Raw genomic sequence first — 19,143 nt, 5'->3', positions numbered from 1 at the left:
CGTTGCAAAATCAATCGATAGTTAATGGAAAATCGTTATTAATGAAAAGTTTGCCACCCACGCCAGCATCGAGCGTGCGCTGGGCCATGCCAAAATGCTTGATAAACTGCGCAGCAAAAGAGAAAAGCAACAAAAGCAAAAAAGCGAAAGAAAAGAAAAACAACAACAAATGGGAGGAAAAAATTGAAAGCGTAACATTTAAGTAGCAAAGTTTTTTTGTACCCGAATTGTTATTGTTGCTGTTGTTGTTGCTGTGCGTAATTTCATTCGAGTGCGAAAAGTTGCACGCGCAAGTGTGGGAGAGAGATGGCACGAGAGGCGAACAGAACACATTTTTTGCTGCATATTTGGCGGCGCATAAATATTTTATGCATGCAGGCAACAAAAGCGTCATCAAAACACACAATGGCCAAACGTAGACAGAGTTTTGTTTGTCTGCCAAAGCTCTATCGCCATCTCACTCGCTTATCTCTGTCGCTCTTTCTCTTTCTTTGTGCTGGCGCATTTGCACCTCGGCGAAAAGTTTGGCTTGGGCCAATTTATAAGGCCAGGCGACGCTTTTGCATTGTCGCAGCGTCCTGATTGAGGCAGCTTTGAAAACTTTCGGTTCAATAGTCGCAACAAAAGTTTAATGACAGTTTAAGTTGTTTGATAGCAAACGTTGCCACGGGCAAAGCAAAGCAAGGCAAGGCAAAGCACAGCAGTTTTTACGAACAAAAATGTAAACAAGCCGCGCAATGATAATATTTATATGAGAGCTGCTCGAAGAAGGTTTTTAAAATTGAAAGAAAAGATAGGTGTATGGGTAGTAGATAGGTGTATGGGTAATATTTCTATGAGAGCTGCTCGAAGACGGCTTTTGTATTATTGAAAAATAGATGGGTGTATGGGTAGATAGGATAGACAGAAAGCTACATAAATATATCGAGAATTGGTAGATGGGCAGTTTAATAGATAGATAAAGGTATATAGATAATTCCATCAGACAGATCGGAACAATAAATACGTATAAAAAAAGTTTGTTAGTTGGGCAGACAGAGAGATGGATCGATTAATAAATTTGTCGATCGATAAATATTGTATATATATGATATATATGTCGATAGATCAACAAAAAGAAAGAAAACTATAAATTCATAGATAGACAGATCGCCCGAATTGGTGGATAGATAGATAGATAGATAGATAGATAGATAGATAGATAGATAGATAGATAGATAGATAGATAGATAGATAGATAGATAGATAGATAGATAGATAGATAGATACAAATGTAGTAGATCGATAAGCGATGGATTGCCAAGTCAATAGAGAAAGAATAAAAGACTAAAAAGAAGAGAATGATAGCTAGATCGATAAAGATCTATGAGAGTTGTGTAGATAACAATAGAGAGCAGAAAGATAGATTTGTACATAAATCGATCAAGAAAAGGCAGTATTGATGTATATCAATAGCCAATTTCAACTTAGGAACCAATTTAGTTACATCAAGCTTTCACATTCGGCAAAAACGTAAGCTTTAAGCGCGCTTCCGCTAAATGCTTTACTTGCTCTCGCTCGTAAAGGCAGCTCAAATCGAATTTTAGTTTAGATTTTGGCCTGCAAAATGTTTATAGTTGGGTCACGCAGCCTTTTACGATCATTGCAAATAACATAAATGTATATACAGAGACACACATACACCCACTCGCTCACACACACACACACACACACACATGTTAAACTTTGAGCGCTTTCAGTAATCACATTGAAGGCAGCAAAGAGCGTTGCATACTTTTCGGCTGATGCTGATTTATTGCAACAACAAAGTTTATCATGCATATTTTATGCGTGTAAATGTTGCCGTCATAAAATGTCTTAAAGACTGAGCCAACCACTCCACATAAGGGGTCGTTGGCTGCTGGGGCGCTGCTGTTGAGTAGAGGGAAGGGGGCGTGACTGACGCATGTGCGTGGTCGCCCAGCCTGGCCGGCTTTTTATGTACGTACGAGTTGTAATGGCGGCCAATAAAGCAGCCATTCAATGCAGCAAATTGGCATTTTATTAGCCTACACTCCCCTCCCCCCTCCCCCCTTTCACTCCCGCTTCGCTCCCTCCACAGCCTGTTCCATTACTAATTTGCGCGCTTGCGTATGTCATAATAAAAGGCGAGTGTTGAAAACTTTTAACAAAACGACAAAATAAATTCCAGTCACAGTCCCAATCGACTCGTCGAGCTCTGCTCAGCTTCGATCGATATATATTTAGCTAAAAGGATGTCCTCCCAAAGTCCTGGCTACGTTTTGAGGTCGTCGCGTTCGCGTTCGCCTCGCATCTAAGGCATAACTCAAAGTTTACTCAAGTTACGACAAGACACAAAACTTTGTACTTTACATCATTAAAAAGTTTCATTTCTTTCTTTCGCTCTGTGCGCCGGCGTTTCGCCTTGCTTTCCTTTTTCTTTGCCTTTATCGTTTACTTTACTTCTTTTTTTTTGTCCTTTTTCTCCCTCTCTCTTTTTTTGCTTTCACTCAACTTTCAATCTAAGTACATCCATAGACTGGGTTAAGCACTGACTGCGACTCCAGCTTAGCAATTGACAGTTGGCCATCAATCCGTGGCTCCATGGCGGAGTCGCCCGAGGCGGGGGCGTGGGGCGTGGAGCGTGGGACGCCTCTGCGTCGAGCGTTGCTTAATTTGTGCATTTTGTAGCAATTAGAAGCAAAGTCTGCCAAAGATATCTGCCACAACTTTTTCACAATAGATTCAGCGGCTTATATAATACAAAAAAAAAGGGAAAACATCTGAGAGTTCAGGTGAGTTGCTTGACTCTTTGATCATCTGCTATGCATTTCTTACGGCTGCTCATGGAATTTATTTTCAGTTATGGAAGGGATTTTAATGGAGCTCAGCATACTTTGCTTAAATTTGGATTAAATTTGATTTGTTATATTGGATTATTTTAAAATTTTCAGTCAGTTGAGTAATTAATTTGTATATATTTTTTCTCCTTTATAGAAAGAGATAAAAATTAATTTGTATATTTTTTTCTCTTTTAAGAAAATATACAAATTCATTTCATTTTTATAGACAATAGATTGTATGTTTTTATAAATCTATTTATATAGTCAGTTCTAATGTCTCTATCTTCAATTTGATATACCCAAAAATAGTTTTGCCTGTTTACCTTTGCTATTGTAAACATATAATAAAAGGTCGATGAAAATGCTAAGGCTTTTTTATATCTCTACATAAACAATAAAAGATGAATGGAATTATAAGTAAAAGTGAACCAAGTAGACTTCAATTGGGTAGCATTTTACTACAAATATCTCATTATTTTTTATACAAATACCCATATCTTTCATATTATTCATATACTTCACATCAATTTCTTTTTATTCATATATATTTATATCAAACATCTCCAATTGATGCAATCCCTAAGTCCATAGCATCTCATCCCATGAACCTGCTGCCAATACAAACTCAACAATTTCCCCATCTACCCAACTTGAATTCTCACATAAATTTAAGAAAATAGTAGATGCACCAACAACCAGAAAGGTAACAAAAGGAAGTAGAAGAAGAAGCGCAGCTTTACTATATCGTAGCATACTTTTAGGTGGCGCTGTCAGCGTGTTAAAATCGTGTAATAAACGTGCGCATAATTGAAAAATCCCAGCAAAACTGTGCTGAGGGTTGAGTCTTACACACACACAGACACACACACACACAGATAGAGCCACAACTAACAGTAGCCGGCACAAATAAATAGTAGCAATGCTCCAGTTGCTCAGCGCCTCGTTCTGGTTGGTTATCCAGCCGGCGCCGGCTGCTTGTCGTCCCGACGCCTCCCCCCCCCCTGTCCCCACGTCCCGCCGCTGCACTCAGCGGCTGCTGCTAGTGGTGCGGCTGGTGGTAATGGTGGTGGCCTGCAATGCCCATGCGCATGGAAAATAGTTACACAAACTTGCAAAAAAAAATGGGAAAAAAAGAAAGAGGAGCCGAAGCGAAGGCTTATACAAAACACACAAAAAAAAAAAAACAAAAACGAAAAGGGTTGGAGGAAGAAAAATAAAATGTAGGGGCTGCAAGCCGATTGTCGGCGGACGACAACGAGAGCGAGCGAACGAAGGAGCGCCAGGCGGTTGGCGTCTAAGAACTGGAGCAGTGGAGGAGTGGAGCAGTGGAGTAGGAGGAGCCACTGAATGAATTGTGCATTGTCCAGTTGCAGCTGTGAGCTGGGATTTGCATGCAACTGCCACATGTGACGCGTCGTGTGGCAAAGTGCTGCTGTCCCAGCTCCTGCTCCTGCTCCTGTCCCGGCTCCTGCTCCTGCTCCTGCTCCTGCTGTCAGTTATTAAGCGAAATAGTTGCTTTTTTTATTACACGCACGCAAGGCTGAGCACAAGTCGGCGTATTAGTGACGATTTAGCGGTAGCTCTTGTGGATATATGGCGAGGGGAGAGGAGGGTGCTGCTAGGTGTAGCCCATAGATTGCAAAGGGCGACAGTGCGTGTGCGTGTAGCGTTAAATTAAAGCAGTTGATGCCCTTTTTTCTGTAGTTGCACTGTGCGAGCTAAACACAATGAGAAGCGCCGAGAAGGGTTGGCAAATTGAATAAGTGGGTAACAAAAATAGGAGCTGCGTGTGTGAAGCGAATTGCTTTGGCTGCAAAAAGGTGTTTTAAAGCCCAAATGGAAGAGCTTAAAGCTATAACGGATATATGAAATATATGAAATTTACAACATCTCAAAGATGTGATATAATAAAATATATAGGATAAGTAAGATATAAGATATTTAAAATGTAACATACAAAAGATAAACAGGATATCTTAAGATGAGCCAGATAATTCAGTAAAACGAGATAAATATCATATATCAAATATATATAATCAATCTATCATTTAAATGATATATCAGATAGGTTATAATCATCTCTCATTTATACATATGATGTTATATATACAAAACATATCTAATATATAAAATAACATATAAACTGACATATACCATGTATGATCATATATCGATTATCGATTTAACCCCACAAAAAAAATATCGTTTACATAGCAAAGTTTTAAACCTGCTCTATTTATTCCTTGGTGCTTCAATATCTCCGCTCTAATTCCATGTGATCTAAACAACATAAAGTGCTGCTGCCACGCCCACCAGCGCCACATGAAATCTGAACTACAATGAACAAAAAATATATAAAATAAAATGAAATACAATAAAATAAAATAAGAGAAGCAAAGCTGAAATAACTCTGAAATATTGCTAAGCTACTGCGTATGCAGCAAGTCCAACTAGCTGCTACCACATGCCACATGCCACATGCCACTAGCGCCCACCGCCACCACCAACACCTCCACCACCACCTCCGCCTCTGCTGCAAGAACTTCAGCTACATTAGACGCCGCCACTTCAATGCGCATTCGAGTTTTTTTTTTTTTTTTTTTTGAGTATTGCATTTTTTTTTTTTCTATTTTTGGTGCAAAAATACAAAGCAAGAAACGGTTGCTGCCCCTGCACCGCCCCCGCACTAGATGCCTTTCAGCATGTGCTTTCTATTTTCAATAGACGTCGTCGTCAGTTGCCAGTTGATGTTGTTGCTGTTGTTGTTGTTGTTATGTTGCTGTTGCTCGCCGACAAACAATAAAAATGATGCGTTGTATTGCGCGCTGCTGCTGCTGTCCACACAGCACGCCCCCTGACCAACTGCCGCCTCCTGCCAGCAGCCATGTGTTGTGGCACGGCCAGCAGGCAGGCTGGCAGTTCGCATATGTTGCAACTTGCAACATTCGCCGTGTCGTTGGCCCCGGCCGCCCAAATCGCCCATTGATATTGATGAAAACGACGTCCAGTTACAGTTCGTTGGCTTTTGCTGCATTTTTCAAGGGAAGAACTACCAAAGAGCAGCAGCAGCAGCAGCAGCTGCTGCCGACTGCTGGGAAAATGGGAAAACTATTCGGGGAGTGGGAGCGCGAGAGAGAGAGTAAGGAAAATTTGCCAACTGAAAGACTGATTGGGCGGGTTTGCTGGGTGGCTTTTGCGATATGCAAATGTCATACATTTTGTCAAAGCATAAAGATGATGTTGGAGGAGTGTATAAAAAATACATGACGCATGTATCTAGCAGTTGCACATGCAGATGCAGTTGCAGATGCAGATACATTTCGACACTGACACAGAAATGCATATGCATCATTTATGTGCAAGAAATTATGTAGCTAAGGCATAAGGATTTGCCCAGATTTACTTTAAACTCGACTAGAATATGGAAATATCCCAAAGGAATGCCAAATTGAAAGGAATCAAAAGATATCAATCAAATGTGTGAGCGAGAGAGAGCAATAGAAAAGAAATGGCAATGAGTAGAAGGGTTTGCTATGTCTGAATATTATTATAATAATATGCTCTTTAATAATATTATACTAGCACTTTTCGAACTCCTCTCCTCCTTAATGAAATTGCTTCAACACTTCTTTAATTTGAGTTAATAGAACTTGATGCCCGAAACAAGCTAACGACAGTATCAACAGGCCAACTGCCAAATGGAACCTCGAAAGTTGTTCAAGTAGAACACTTCACTACCTAATAAGTCTCAATTAAATGTACATAAAATATAACACCTTATAGCATTTGCATGTGAACGTACGAAACGCACCCCATGCCAAGAAAACTAGCATAAATACAAAGCGAAAACAACTAAAAGCGAACCACCCTAATGGAAAACACTTTTCAAGCACTATGCGAGCCTCCTTAACAGAAACAACAGCAACAACAGAGCTGTGACACGCAAGCCTTTAAAAAGGTAATGCCAAAAACAACAACAACAACAGCAACTGCTTTCGTCAAGTGCAAGAACAACAACAATACAAATATTGGCGCCACTCACAAAGCAGCTGCGCTCGTTATGCTGGCAGGTAGAGTGCGAGGGCGAGTGCGAGTGCGAGAGCGAGAGGGTTAGAGCCAGCACGCCCAAGTGTGAGTGAGATGTGTAGCTACTGTCTGTCAGTCTGACAATGTCAACGGTATTTGCCTTCGTTTGTTTTGACGCGTTTTTCTCAGTTTTTGCGTATTTCTTCTGCCCCTCTCATGCTCTCCCGCTCTCACTCACTATTCAGCTGCATTTCAATTAAATGCTTTTGGCTTGCCTTTACCTCTCAGCACACCGCTTGCTCTTCACTCAACCAATACGTACGCAACCCACCGCTGTCGCTCGCTCTCTCTCTCTCACTCACTCTCCCCGCTCCCGCTCCCGCTCCCTATCTCTTTGCATGCGTGCGTTTCGAGTGCTTTTGCTGTTGCTTTCTGCCTGCTTCCTGTCGTAAATAAAATGAATTTCGCTTTTGGCAACCCCAGCAACAGCCTCAACCTCAAACATCGAGAACTTCCCACACTCACACAAACTCACACGCAGTCACACGCATTACATTGGCAACCTTAATGAATACGACATTATTTTTTATGAGCTGTCAAACACTATTTTCCATACACTTTGTCGTTTGTTGCTCTTGTTGTTGTTGTTGTCCTACTCTTGTCCTCGTCTCTGCTCAAAGCAGTTTGAGTTTCCTTTTACCATTTTATTTATCGCCCCTGTGCGTACGTGCGTGTGTGTGTGTGTGCCCTGGTTATTGTTATTATTTATATTATTTTTGATAAATGTTTTTGGGAAATTTGTATTTTATTGGTTGTTTATCGACAATTAGCGGTTTGTTTGGCTTCTCCCAAACCAAAACACACAAAAAGAAATGAGAAATAAGAGAAAAATTGGCCTTGCATGTAAATGTAAATATTTCTTTTTCTGGTTATTCGGTAACATAATTTAGTTGATTTATTAGCCAGTTGGCCAAGGACCTGGGCAATCAATTATGAAAATAGCAACTAATAAATTGAGTGTAAGATATTTACTGATGGTTCGATTGGAAGTGTCTGGAATATGATTTCATGTGCATTTCCACATGTATTGAGCGCCCTCTGTTGCTTATTCTTTCAACTGCTTGCTCAGCCAATCAGGCACTTGACTGCTCTAAGCTACGCTTCAACTACGTTGCTGTCTCGCTCACTCTCACAATAACGAATGATCGTAAGCTGCTACCTGCTTCCATTAGAGATGTGCGGCTTGTGACGTGAGTCGAAAATTCCTATGCAGGCACGAATATTGCTTTAAAAATAGGTTTTAAATATGCAAAATATGAATCATTTGAATAAGAAACTTAATAATCGAATTCTCGTATTGAACTGCCCTGGCAACAATCCAATCAAATGCTGTTCGATCTAAAAAATGCATAGGCCGTCTACGCGTACGCGGTAAACTATTTATTATACAAATTTGCAGCTAGCATTTTGCCGTGCCACATAAATAAACGCCGATTTATTGTTTAGGCGAAAGCACAAAACAAAGAAATATAGAAAAACCAAAAAAGAAAAATCCACTTCATGCGGTTTTGCACTTTGGCAAAGCCATAAAAATTATGCTAGGCAAAAATTAAGTATATGGAACAACGTTGCAGTGTGAAAATATACAAAGTGAGAGTGGGAGAGGCAGAGGGAGATGGAGAGTGTGTGTGTGTGTTCCGGATGGAGCATCTGGAAAATCTGTGCACATGACGCACGCAGCTGCTGGTCAGAAAAAAAGAGAAGAAAATTGTGCGCTTTTTGTTTACATTTGTGCAGCTATTTTTGAAGCGCTGTGGCAATAAACAAAACCAAGCAAAACAATAGAAAGCGAGCAAATGCCCAAAAGGTCATAAAAGTATACCAAGTATACAGGAATACATATATATACATATATAGCAGATATGCATACATATGGATGTTCCATTGCCTAATGAGCTGTGCAGATCGAAACTCAATCGAAATCGTAATCGAAATCGATCGATAGCCAAATGGAAGACCCACAATTAAGGCAGGCAGCCATAGATAAAACTAGAGAGAGAACGAGAGGCAGTGGGAGAGGTGGTTGGGGCTGGGGCACGACACGCTCGAGGGTGTGCGTTAATCACGCAAGTAATTTTAATGCCGCTCAGCTCGGTGAGCGATAAGAAGGCGACAGCTCGATAGAGGGTGAGTTTTTCCTGGCTGAAAGCACACAAAGCATAATCAACGCTAAACATGCCCAGCAAAACAAAGAGCAACGTGTGCCGCCGCTGGAGCAGGGGCGGGGGGGTCGACAGCGCTGTCACGGGGGGTGGTAGTTTTTTCGACCAACCAACAAGAAAAAATTGTTGGGCCTGTTAACAAAGCTATAAAAATGTCACCTCGCACAACGAGCGAGTCGCGTGGCCAACAATTTAATACAAAAGCAGAAGAAGAAGAGGAAGAAACTGTAATAATTTACTAGCATCATATATAGAGGAATGCCTTGGCTGGCTGAGCGGAATATGAAACTATATATGGCTATAATATGACCAGCAGATATATGAGTAGAGCTACAATTACATATTGATTGAGGCCGTCAAAGTTTCGTTTAAATAAAGAATGATTTGGGTTTTTCCAATAAGTCGAAGAGGTTTATGGAGTATATTTGAAATTGTTTGCTATATCATTTATAGATTCTACATATTCACATATCTTTCACTGAATCTATTTATTATTTTTTAAATACTTTACATTATATTCTATATCTTTTCCATATCATCTTCATCTACCTCATCTGTTCTCCATATATCTCATTAATAGCATAGCATTCTCAGATCACATTTTTTATCTCATTCAATCACGTATTTATCTCTATCTCTATCTCATATATTACATATATCCCATCTGCATTCATACTTCCCATATACATTCCATATTCCCTAAATTAAATTCCCCATCTGCCCATCCACACATTCATCTCTATTCCACATTAATTTCATATTCCGAATTTCATCTCTATCAACTCGAAATATTTGTTATATTTCCCTCACATTCCTCTATGCACATTCCAGGTGATTCGCTGTGGCATTCGAAAGTCCTGAGGCCTCTCAGCAATTATGCACACACAATTTAGCGCAACCTTTCGTAATTGCAACACTCCAAGGAATCGCCTTTCACAGGACCTCAACTTCGCTTCGCCTCTCCTCGGAAGGCGCTCACTAATCGTCCAGGACTTCATTGTCTGCGCCTTACCTTGGGCATAATTTGCCTGTTGACATACCTGGCTGTCCCACCTGAGGCGCGTCAACAGCTACTGTCACAGGCACACGGACAGTGGGACGTGTGTGCAGGGTTGCCACCGAGCTATTAAATTACATGCCTAGCAAATTGCTTGGGAAAACAAAACGACAGGCAAAAACGCCTCGGCATATGCAACAATAATAATAACGGGTTTGCGGTCGTTGTTATGCCTCGACTTCTGGTTCTGTTCTGGCTCCGGCTCCGGCTCCGGCTCTTGCTATGGCTCTGGTTCTGCATATTATTAGCGCTTTCCCCCACCGGTGGCCGGTGGCATAAATATTGAAAAGCGCCAACGCCTTTTGTTGGCTAGGTAATTGCCCAACTCTGCGCAATAGCCTGGCTAATAAACATAAATATTGTGGCAGGAGTTAAAGTGGAAAAGGAAGCACCGGCTATGGAATTAAAAAGTACAACTTTCTTTTGCCAGCTGCAATTTATGAGAATGTAATAGAAGGGCGCACAGTGCAAGACAATGGCAAAGTAAGAGAAATGGAAATCTAGTTTAAACTTTCAACTGGATTACATAAATAAAGCGGAAATAATGTGAGAATGCGAAATCGATAGAGAGAATAGACAATAGCGATAAGACAAGAGAAGGCAAAGAGACTATGGAAAGTTTACTAAAGTGAAAAACATACATATATGAAAGAGACTATGGAAAGTTTACTAAAGTGAAGAACATACATATATGAGTATTACACTGCTTAAATACACCCATATTTTATAATCAGATCAGATTCTGTTTACAGTTGCTATAATTTCAGTTGTTTAACCAAAACTCTCATGAATTCTATTGAAACTTAAATGGACTGGACTTTTTATCAGCCGAACAATAAATTCTCTTCTTTTCTTATTTTTCGCCACTTTTTTTTTTTTTTTTTTTGGTAAGCTTCTGCCTTTAAGTATGCCTGGCTTGCATTGTCCTTATGACACAAGCTTAACAATTGCATGCGAGTCAACAAAGAAAAGTTGCTCGTAAACGAAAATAAAACTTTAAAAGCAGTTCGCAAAGCAAAAACTTCGCTTCCTCCCATCTCTAGCTATCAGTCCGATGCCGTCTGTCTCGCTCGCACTCGTGTGTGATGTGAGAAGGAGCTGTGTGAGTCATGCGAATGCAATGGGCAAAGAGAAAACTGTGTCAACGACTCTGCTCCACTTAAGCATTTAACGAGCAACTTAGCGCGCACGTAATAGCACCAACAACACCAACAACAACAAGTAGTAGCAGAAGCAGATACGACAATGACAGCTGAATAAAAAGGATGCGAAAAATGTGAAAAAATTCAAAACAAGTGGCACAAAAATATTGAACAACAATACAAGCACAAGCGAAACGGAAAGAGAACCAGCGGGCAACAGGAATAGCGGATAACAGCAACAACAACAACAGCAGCAGCAGCAGCAGCAGCACGAACAAGAAGAACAAGAATGAAGGACAACAACATAACCCAATAAGCAAACCAAGTGGAGAGAACGCATGTGTCATCATTAGAATAAGCAAACGCAATGGAACATTGAACATCCCCATGGCAGGGATAAAAGTAAAACAGACAGACACACAGACAGACAGACAGCTAGAGAGAGAGTGAGCGAGGCGGAGAGAGAGCGAAAGAGAGAGAGAGAGTGGCGCACGCACAAAGCACAACAAAGAACAACTGCGACGCCGGCAGCGTAGTCGACGCACGCACGTCGCACGCATTCGCTTTATGCCGCCGCCCGCCGACCACCGCTCCCGCTCGAATACCCGTGAAGCCAGGAGTAGAAGAAGAAGCAGCAGCAGCAGCAGCAGCCACCCACACAAGCAACCACCATAAAAGTGAAACACACAATGAAATTTACGCAATAGTCGCTGAGACCGGGAACTAAAGAGACTGTGTAATAAAATCGAGAAGAGGGTGACAAGCAGACAACAATAACAGTAACAACAACTTACACGCACGCACACACTCACAGTCAGCTGCCATAGAATAGCGAAAATAGAAGAAATGTTCGTAAATCCGATTAGAATTTAAGTTTCTAAATTTTGCATCAACTTTAAGAAAGTCTTTATAGAGCAAAAGTAGACAGCGAGAAGGGGGAGTAGGCAAAGCAACAAAAAAAACAACAAAAACGTATAAAACGGGATTTACAGATAAGCCACGCCATATGCTTGAGCTTAAAGCAATGAAGAGAGAACGCAAATAAATCAAGAGAAACCTTAAAAGTAGGCAAATTTCGTATGTGTAATGTGGACAAGGAAGCAAATTGGCAAATTACACTTGGTACTAAAAGTTCGTAGACAAAATAGTTGAGCAATAGTTTGACAGCTAATTTATGAATTGATGGATATGGATGGAATTTACAGATATGCGATATTCTCAGGAAATGATATATAAAAATAAAGATAGATATATGAACAAAATACTGATTATATATTTTAGACTCAAATAAAATGAATTTATTTCATCTAGATATAGATAAATATGTGAAAAATTATTCCGATGTTTTGGACTTGAATGGAATGCAGAGTTTAGTAATACAAATTTTATAAATTACTCATTCTCCCATCAATTAAAATTTTTTATATAGCTGATCGGTAATTACAATAGAAAAAGAAGAAGAAGAAGAATATATTTCATAAATTCTTCTTATTATTATTATAATTCGAAATTCCACAGCTAGCAGAAAATGTGTTTCCTCTATTTTCCACATCTAACTTTAAGCTCTTTTCTTTAAAGAGAATATCAACTTGCTTCCCTCAAATTAAAGTAACTTCGCAGACAAAGCTGTAGCATACTTTTTCGTGCCACTTTCGCGGCGACTCGCAAGGACAAAGTAAGTCAATGCACTTGCTGGCGAACGACAATTATAACGGTAACAAACAAGGGGCACAGCTGTTGCCGCTTGCAAAAAAAAAAAAAAAAAAGGAACTGAGAATTGCGTGGCCAAGCTTTACAGAGATTCAAACTCACACACCCATCTACACAAATACGCACGTACAAATGCAGACAAGTCAGATTGACCTACACACATACAGAGCGAACAAACACTGCGAGACTGGCGAGGCGCTGATTTTTGGCATTTCGCCGCAGCCGCCTCACCTCGCCTTGCCTTGTCTCGCCGCACTGCACAAAGTCCCGAATGATTAATTGTCAAAATATGTTGGGCAAAGCGAAAAGTGAGGCGAAGAGAGCAGAGAAAAGGCGACACCCAAACAACATAATAAAAAGTGTGTGCTTGTGTGCGAGTGTGTGTGCAAATGAATTTCTTTCTCTTTTATATTGTTTTTGTAATTTTTTGCTGTTGCCCTTTGCACACACACACGCATACACATGTATTTGTATTAAGTTGTCATTACGTGACTACAGACACAAGATTTATTATCATTTGCGTGCGTGTGTGCGTGTAAGAGTGTATGAGTGTATGCCTCCCTCTCACTCTCGCCCATTCTCTGTGTCACTTTGCTATTGGAAATATACACACACTGCTGTGCTTTATAGCGGATACTCACAGTAACTTGTTGAGCAAACTCAACCTTCGGCTGGCCGACCAATTCAATAATATGAACCATATGGAACGATTTGCACTGGAACGTTGCGAGAAAAATTTTCAATTTTTATTATCGTTGTTAATTGATTTCTTTTTGCTTTCTTTTTGGCTCAGTTCTGTGTTTATTGTTTTTCTTCTTGCTGCTTATTAAATATATGTGTATGCATATATTTAAATATATATGTTTTTGTTGTATTTATTTTTGTTTGCTAATTTTTCAACACTTTTTTGATTTTGTTTCTTTTTTGTTGTTGTTGTTGTTTGCACTTGAGTTGTTTTTTATGCGTTTTCTCTTTTTCTATTTCTCTTATTTAATGTACATATTATAAGGTTTTTTTGTTGTCGTTGTTGTTGTTGTGCGTGTGTATGTAAATTTATCTTATCTGTGTTTTCCAGTATTTAAACACACACGCTTATGTTGTTTCTGTTGCTGTTTTTTGGTTTTTTTTCTAAAAATTAATATGATTATTATTATTGTTAAACGTTTATTTCGTTCTCTTCTTTACTGTCTCTAATGCTTAATCGAGTACAGTTAATCAGCGATTTCTTTAATGTGCTTTGATTTATTTTCGCTTTGATGATAGGAGAATGAAATGAATCCAAATTTTATTGCTTAGAAACTTTGGATATATGGGAAATCTAATGGATTTCTAAGAGATGAGCGTATTTAGACCTACGTGAAGTTAAATTTGCTTTTCATGAATTCAGGTACCTGTGGAAATTTGCAAACTAACATCATTAAATATGATGTATCTCATTTGTATTAAATACATTATATCATATATGAGCATACAATATATAAAAATATCTTTCTCGAATAACTAGTTTTTCAAAAATTTGTTCATGTTTCCAGATTATTTACTTTTCTTCAATTTAATGCATTTATTCAGAAGGTTCATTTTGCGTTCTATTACAAAATTCATTATATATATTAAAGAAATAATTTTTTTTTAATATAAGAAAAAGCTCAAAGGAACTTGTAGTAACTCTTTAAAAACATTTTATTTAGAAAATTTTGTTCCAATATACCAGTTTAAGCCTGTTTTAAATATAGTAAAAATGTAGACAAACATTTCTTTTAATCTATCTTAAAAAATCTCCAAGCACAAAATTGGGCAAAAACTATTCAAGTAAATAATTCAAAGCACTTTTTCTATACTCAATTTTGCATAATAATTTGAAAACTAATTCAGTTTTAGGGATTATATGAAACATTTTTAATTTTAGTTTCAAAAACCTGAGAAATCGAACAACTTCTAAAAATACTTGTCTTCCTCTTTAAAGCCAAGACAAGCTTGGCTAAAAAAATTAATTTGGAATATTTTTAAAAATATTAAAAACTTTAATTATTCTTTAACTATTTCTGAGTTTGAGAACTCAAGAAATTTTCCTTATTTTTACAGCTTAAAGAAAATATCTCTTAAAGCCAATTTTTCCTCTTTAAAATAAAAACAAAATTCGAATTCACACTTTGCACAAATTTTCCAAGAAATATTTTCACGCACTCACAATTTATAAACAATATTTACATTTAGCCCATGGAATAGAAGAGATATATTATCCGAAAATGGTAACAAGAAGAAAATTTCAAATATTCAGAGAGAGAGAGAGAGGGAGAGAACAACTCAGGCAAAAGCAAGATATTCTTGCCCAAAAATTGAGGAAAAGCGGAAAATTGCATATATGAAATCTATATAAATATGATTATATATGCATATACTAGCAAATAATTTATATTTAAAAAGATACGAATATATAGTCAGAAATTGAGAGCATTATTTCAAATGTACATGAAATTTAGGAATGTTTTAAGATTCTTCAACTCGGATTCAAGTTCAAATGCAAATTTAAAATTCCGAATTTTCATGTTCAATTTCTACATTCATTTTAAATTTCCAAGTTTCAATTAGAAAAAGAAAATCTTGTTTAACTCTTTTCCACACACTTTTCCATTTTTATGTGAAACAATTTTCCAATGTTTGTTTACATAGGAAAATTGAGAAAAAAAAAAAACAGGCAATTCAAATTCAAAAAAAGAAAAAGAGTAAAAAATAGAGCGGAGAGAAAATTCAAGTGATTTTTTTTCTCTCTTTTGTTTACAATTTGTTTTCCAATTATTTTTTGTTTGTTTATCAAATTTTTTGGTTTATTTTGGGCTCGAATGAAAGAAAAATGTTCAAACACGATTCGAAAGGTAGTTTAAAGTATTTGAAAATACTCTGGGAAATCTGTGTAAAGGTAAATTTGGAGCAATGGAATTTCTATTTTCGAAAAGTTTCGTTTCTTACTTAATTTTTTGTTTCTCTTTTTGGTTTTGTTTAACAATAATAAAGTTTAGTTATATTTGGTTTGTGATTTGATAAACTCTTCTTTGTTTTTGTATTTTGTTGGCTTGTAAAGTTGTTTTGTTTTGGTTGGCTGGCGAATTTGATTTGATTATTAAATTGGTTTGATATATAATTTTTGCTTTATTTGTATTTTTATTTTTGGAAATATTTAAGCGAATTTAATTTATATATATAATATGTGTGTGTATATTTATATTTTTGTGTGTGGGTTTTTTTTTTAATATTATTTAATTATTTAGATTAGTATTATTTCTTAGTGTTGAATATTTTTGTATTTATTTTGAACAAATGTCACACGACAGACAGTCGACGAGAATCATACGAAATATTCCGACTTAACTACACAAAACTCAATTTCATACTGAATACTGAAAAAGGACGGCGCTTGCCAAATGCGAGAAGTGTGGATAAAAGACGAGCCAACGGCTAACAACGGCTCGCACGAGCCGAACGGCCGAACGAACGTCTGACGCGAACGAACTTACAACAAATACGAACGAACGTACGTACGAAACTCACGACCAATTCGAACCAGCGAACGCAACAGCCGGCAACGAACGAGTAACGGTAAACAAAATACACGTTGCCCTTGTGTGTGGTTGTGTGTGTGCGTGTGTGTGTGTGGGTGGCAGTTCGGCTCGTAAGGCGAACGGTGCGAACCGAACGCAACGCGTTGGCCATTGGCGAGAGCATCGAACATGTGTGTGCGCTTGTGTCTGGTTCGAAGTCGAACCAAAACAAGCAAAAAGCAAAGCGCCAAACGAAGGGCACACGAAGTCACGTATGCTCTACGAATCAAATAAGTTTCTGATAAGAGATAAATCCTATACTATAAAGGTAATTCCGAGTAAAATAGTGCATAGGTATTGTATGAATTAATTAAAATAATGATGGCAGCTATACAAAATTCCAATTTCCAGATTAAACATATCTCTCATGCATTATTTTTAAATATATAACAAATGACTAACTAACATTCCTATTAGAATCTCGCCAATACTCTTCCACATTTTAACGTCCAATTAGATATTAATGTCATACCAATCGTACAATCTATAGAGCATCAACAAAAACACAACCGAAGAGCAGCGAAACGGTAAAATGACGAGACGAATAGCGGCACATTGCACATGGGCTGGCCAAACGAAAAACGGCGGGCGGCTGGAAAATACAACACAAGAGGCCTAAGGGAAAATCTACTACAACACGATGACGAGTGCACGACGAGTGGCGGCCAGTCCGCCTGTAGTCGTAGCCGAAGCAGGCGCATCTTACGCTCTGCCGCGCGCTCTCTCCGCTCTCTAAAAATGCCCGACGTTGGCTCCGCCAGCCACGGACACGGGTGCGAGCGAGCCGGCTATAGTTTAGTTTCGCCTTAGCTATGTAAGGTGTTTTGTATAGTTGAGCGTAGTGTATCTGAGTGGGAGAGCGCGAGAGCGAACGCGTGGCTGCCATGTGCCGGGCTTACTGGCTGGCTAGCTGGATGGCTGCCTGCCAGGCCACCGAGAGAGACAGAGCGCGCAAGAGAACGAGAGAGTGAGGCAACAGCGGGTGGGTGATGTTATTATGAAGCCAGCAAATATTGCGCGAGCGAGCGGGCTGCAAGAAAATAGCAAACATGTGCGCGATGCCTGATTTTGCGCTTGCCTTTGTTTTGCTTTTGCATTTGCCGTTGTGTTGTGACTGGAAAATGCCTTCGAATTTGCATCTCGACCAGCAGACAAAATGTTTATTAAGCACATGACTCAAATTGTGCGATCAACGTAGGCACGAATAACAAAAAGTAGAGTAAAGCAGCAATACAGACAAACATGCTGTTATTTTTGCTTTATTTTCACACTCACACACACACACACACATAGAGACGTACACGCGGCTGGAAGGTTGCGCCAATAAGAGCGCCTAAGAGAGCGTTAAGAGAGCGCTCGAAGAGTAACTGAAGGGGCAAGCCACAATATTGTAACACAGCTTATCAACACGACGATAATAACGATGATGATGATGATGATGACGAAGACAGGAAGAAATTAATATGCGAAACGCAACAATTTTGCCAACTACAAAAACAACAACAACTGCGGGCGGCGGCACACAGAAAGTGCGTCGCTTACAGCCGGTAAAAAAAAATAGAATGTGAAGAGTGCAAAAGCACAAAATAACTGTAACAAAATAAGAAGACCAGCAACAGCCGTGTGAATCGCTATTGAACAATTGGGGCGCGGTTAGAGTAGCGTTGCTTTTACTTTTTGATTTCTTACTTTGCGTAAGTGGAAGAGAGATGGATATATTGAGAGTGATTTCTGTTAATTGTATTTGCAATTCACTTGCCCTACTGTTCGTGAATGAACAGTTATTTCCTTGACCGCCTGCTGGCTAAGCCCCCGCATAATATGCTCCATCCATCAGCTTAGCCATTCATTGGAGGCTTCACGTTAACTGTAACCTAACAACCTGCCACATCAGCAATCAATGTCTGCTCAGCTGCCCAGACGCCCCAGTCGCCCGCTATGATTACCGTTGCCAGTTGCGTAGATGCGTGCGTGCGTGTGTGCGCTAGTGTGTGTGTGTGTGTGTGTGCGAGTGTATTTGTGTGTCACTAGGATACGCAAAAAGCATCACGCACCACAATCGCATCAGCGGCGGCAGCGACGTCAGCAGCAGCAACTAGACCCACAATTCCAGTTCACGTTTTTGAGACTCTTCGCTATCGCCTCATCCCAATCTGTGTCTCCGTCTCCTGCCATTCGCATCAGCGCGCGTTGCCTTGGAGTTTTTCAATTTGATATGCTCGACCGATTTTCGCTCATTTAAAGCGCGCGCCATTCCACAAAACGCGTTGCCAACTGTGTTTTTGTTATTGTTTATATTGTGTGTGTGTGTGTGCTCTATGTGTGTGTGTGTGTTTTTGCCCGCTGCGCTTGTCGTCGCCAATTTATCGCATTTTTACTTTGATTTTGCGTTAATTTTTCGGACAGCTCGAGTGGGAGCAGTTTTGTCCCCTGACCTCCCATAGCAGATCCACTCCATCTCCTACTCCCACTCTCCTTCTCCCTCTCATTTTGCTTGCTGTCCTAGCTTGTTGTGTGTTTAATGCTAAATGCCGTGTTGTTTTTTTT

General features: G+C 39.2%; 1 protein-coding gene across 1 annotated transcript in view; it reads right to left on the bottom strand.

The window, feature by feature from the left end:
• bru3 (CUGBP Elav-like family member bruno 3) overlaps positions 1-16,393 on the bottom strand; it is a 157,027-nt gene extending 140,634 nt beyond the window's left edge. Inside the window, 2 exon segments of the mRNA XM_089467251.1 lie at positions 13,642-14,128; positions 15,968-16,393. Of these exon segments, the coding sequence (XP_089323377.1) occupies positions 13,642-13,701 (60 nt within the window). The 5' untranslated portion in view covers positions 13,702-14,128; positions 15,968-16,393.
• Positions 16,394-19,143: the final 2,750 nt, after the last annotated feature.

Source organism: Drosophila arizonae, chromosome 4, assembly GCF_054131065.1.
Source record: "Drosophila arizonae isolate 15081-1271.41 chromosome 4, UAZ_ARI_1.0, whole genome shotgun sequence".
In the NCBI taxonomy this organism is placed as follows: Eukaryota; Metazoa; Arthropoda; class Insecta; order Diptera; family Drosophilidae; genus Drosophila; species Drosophila arizonae.
The sequence above is the reverse complement of the archived record's forward strand: the minus strand, read 5'-3'. Positions and strand labels throughout refer to the sequence as shown.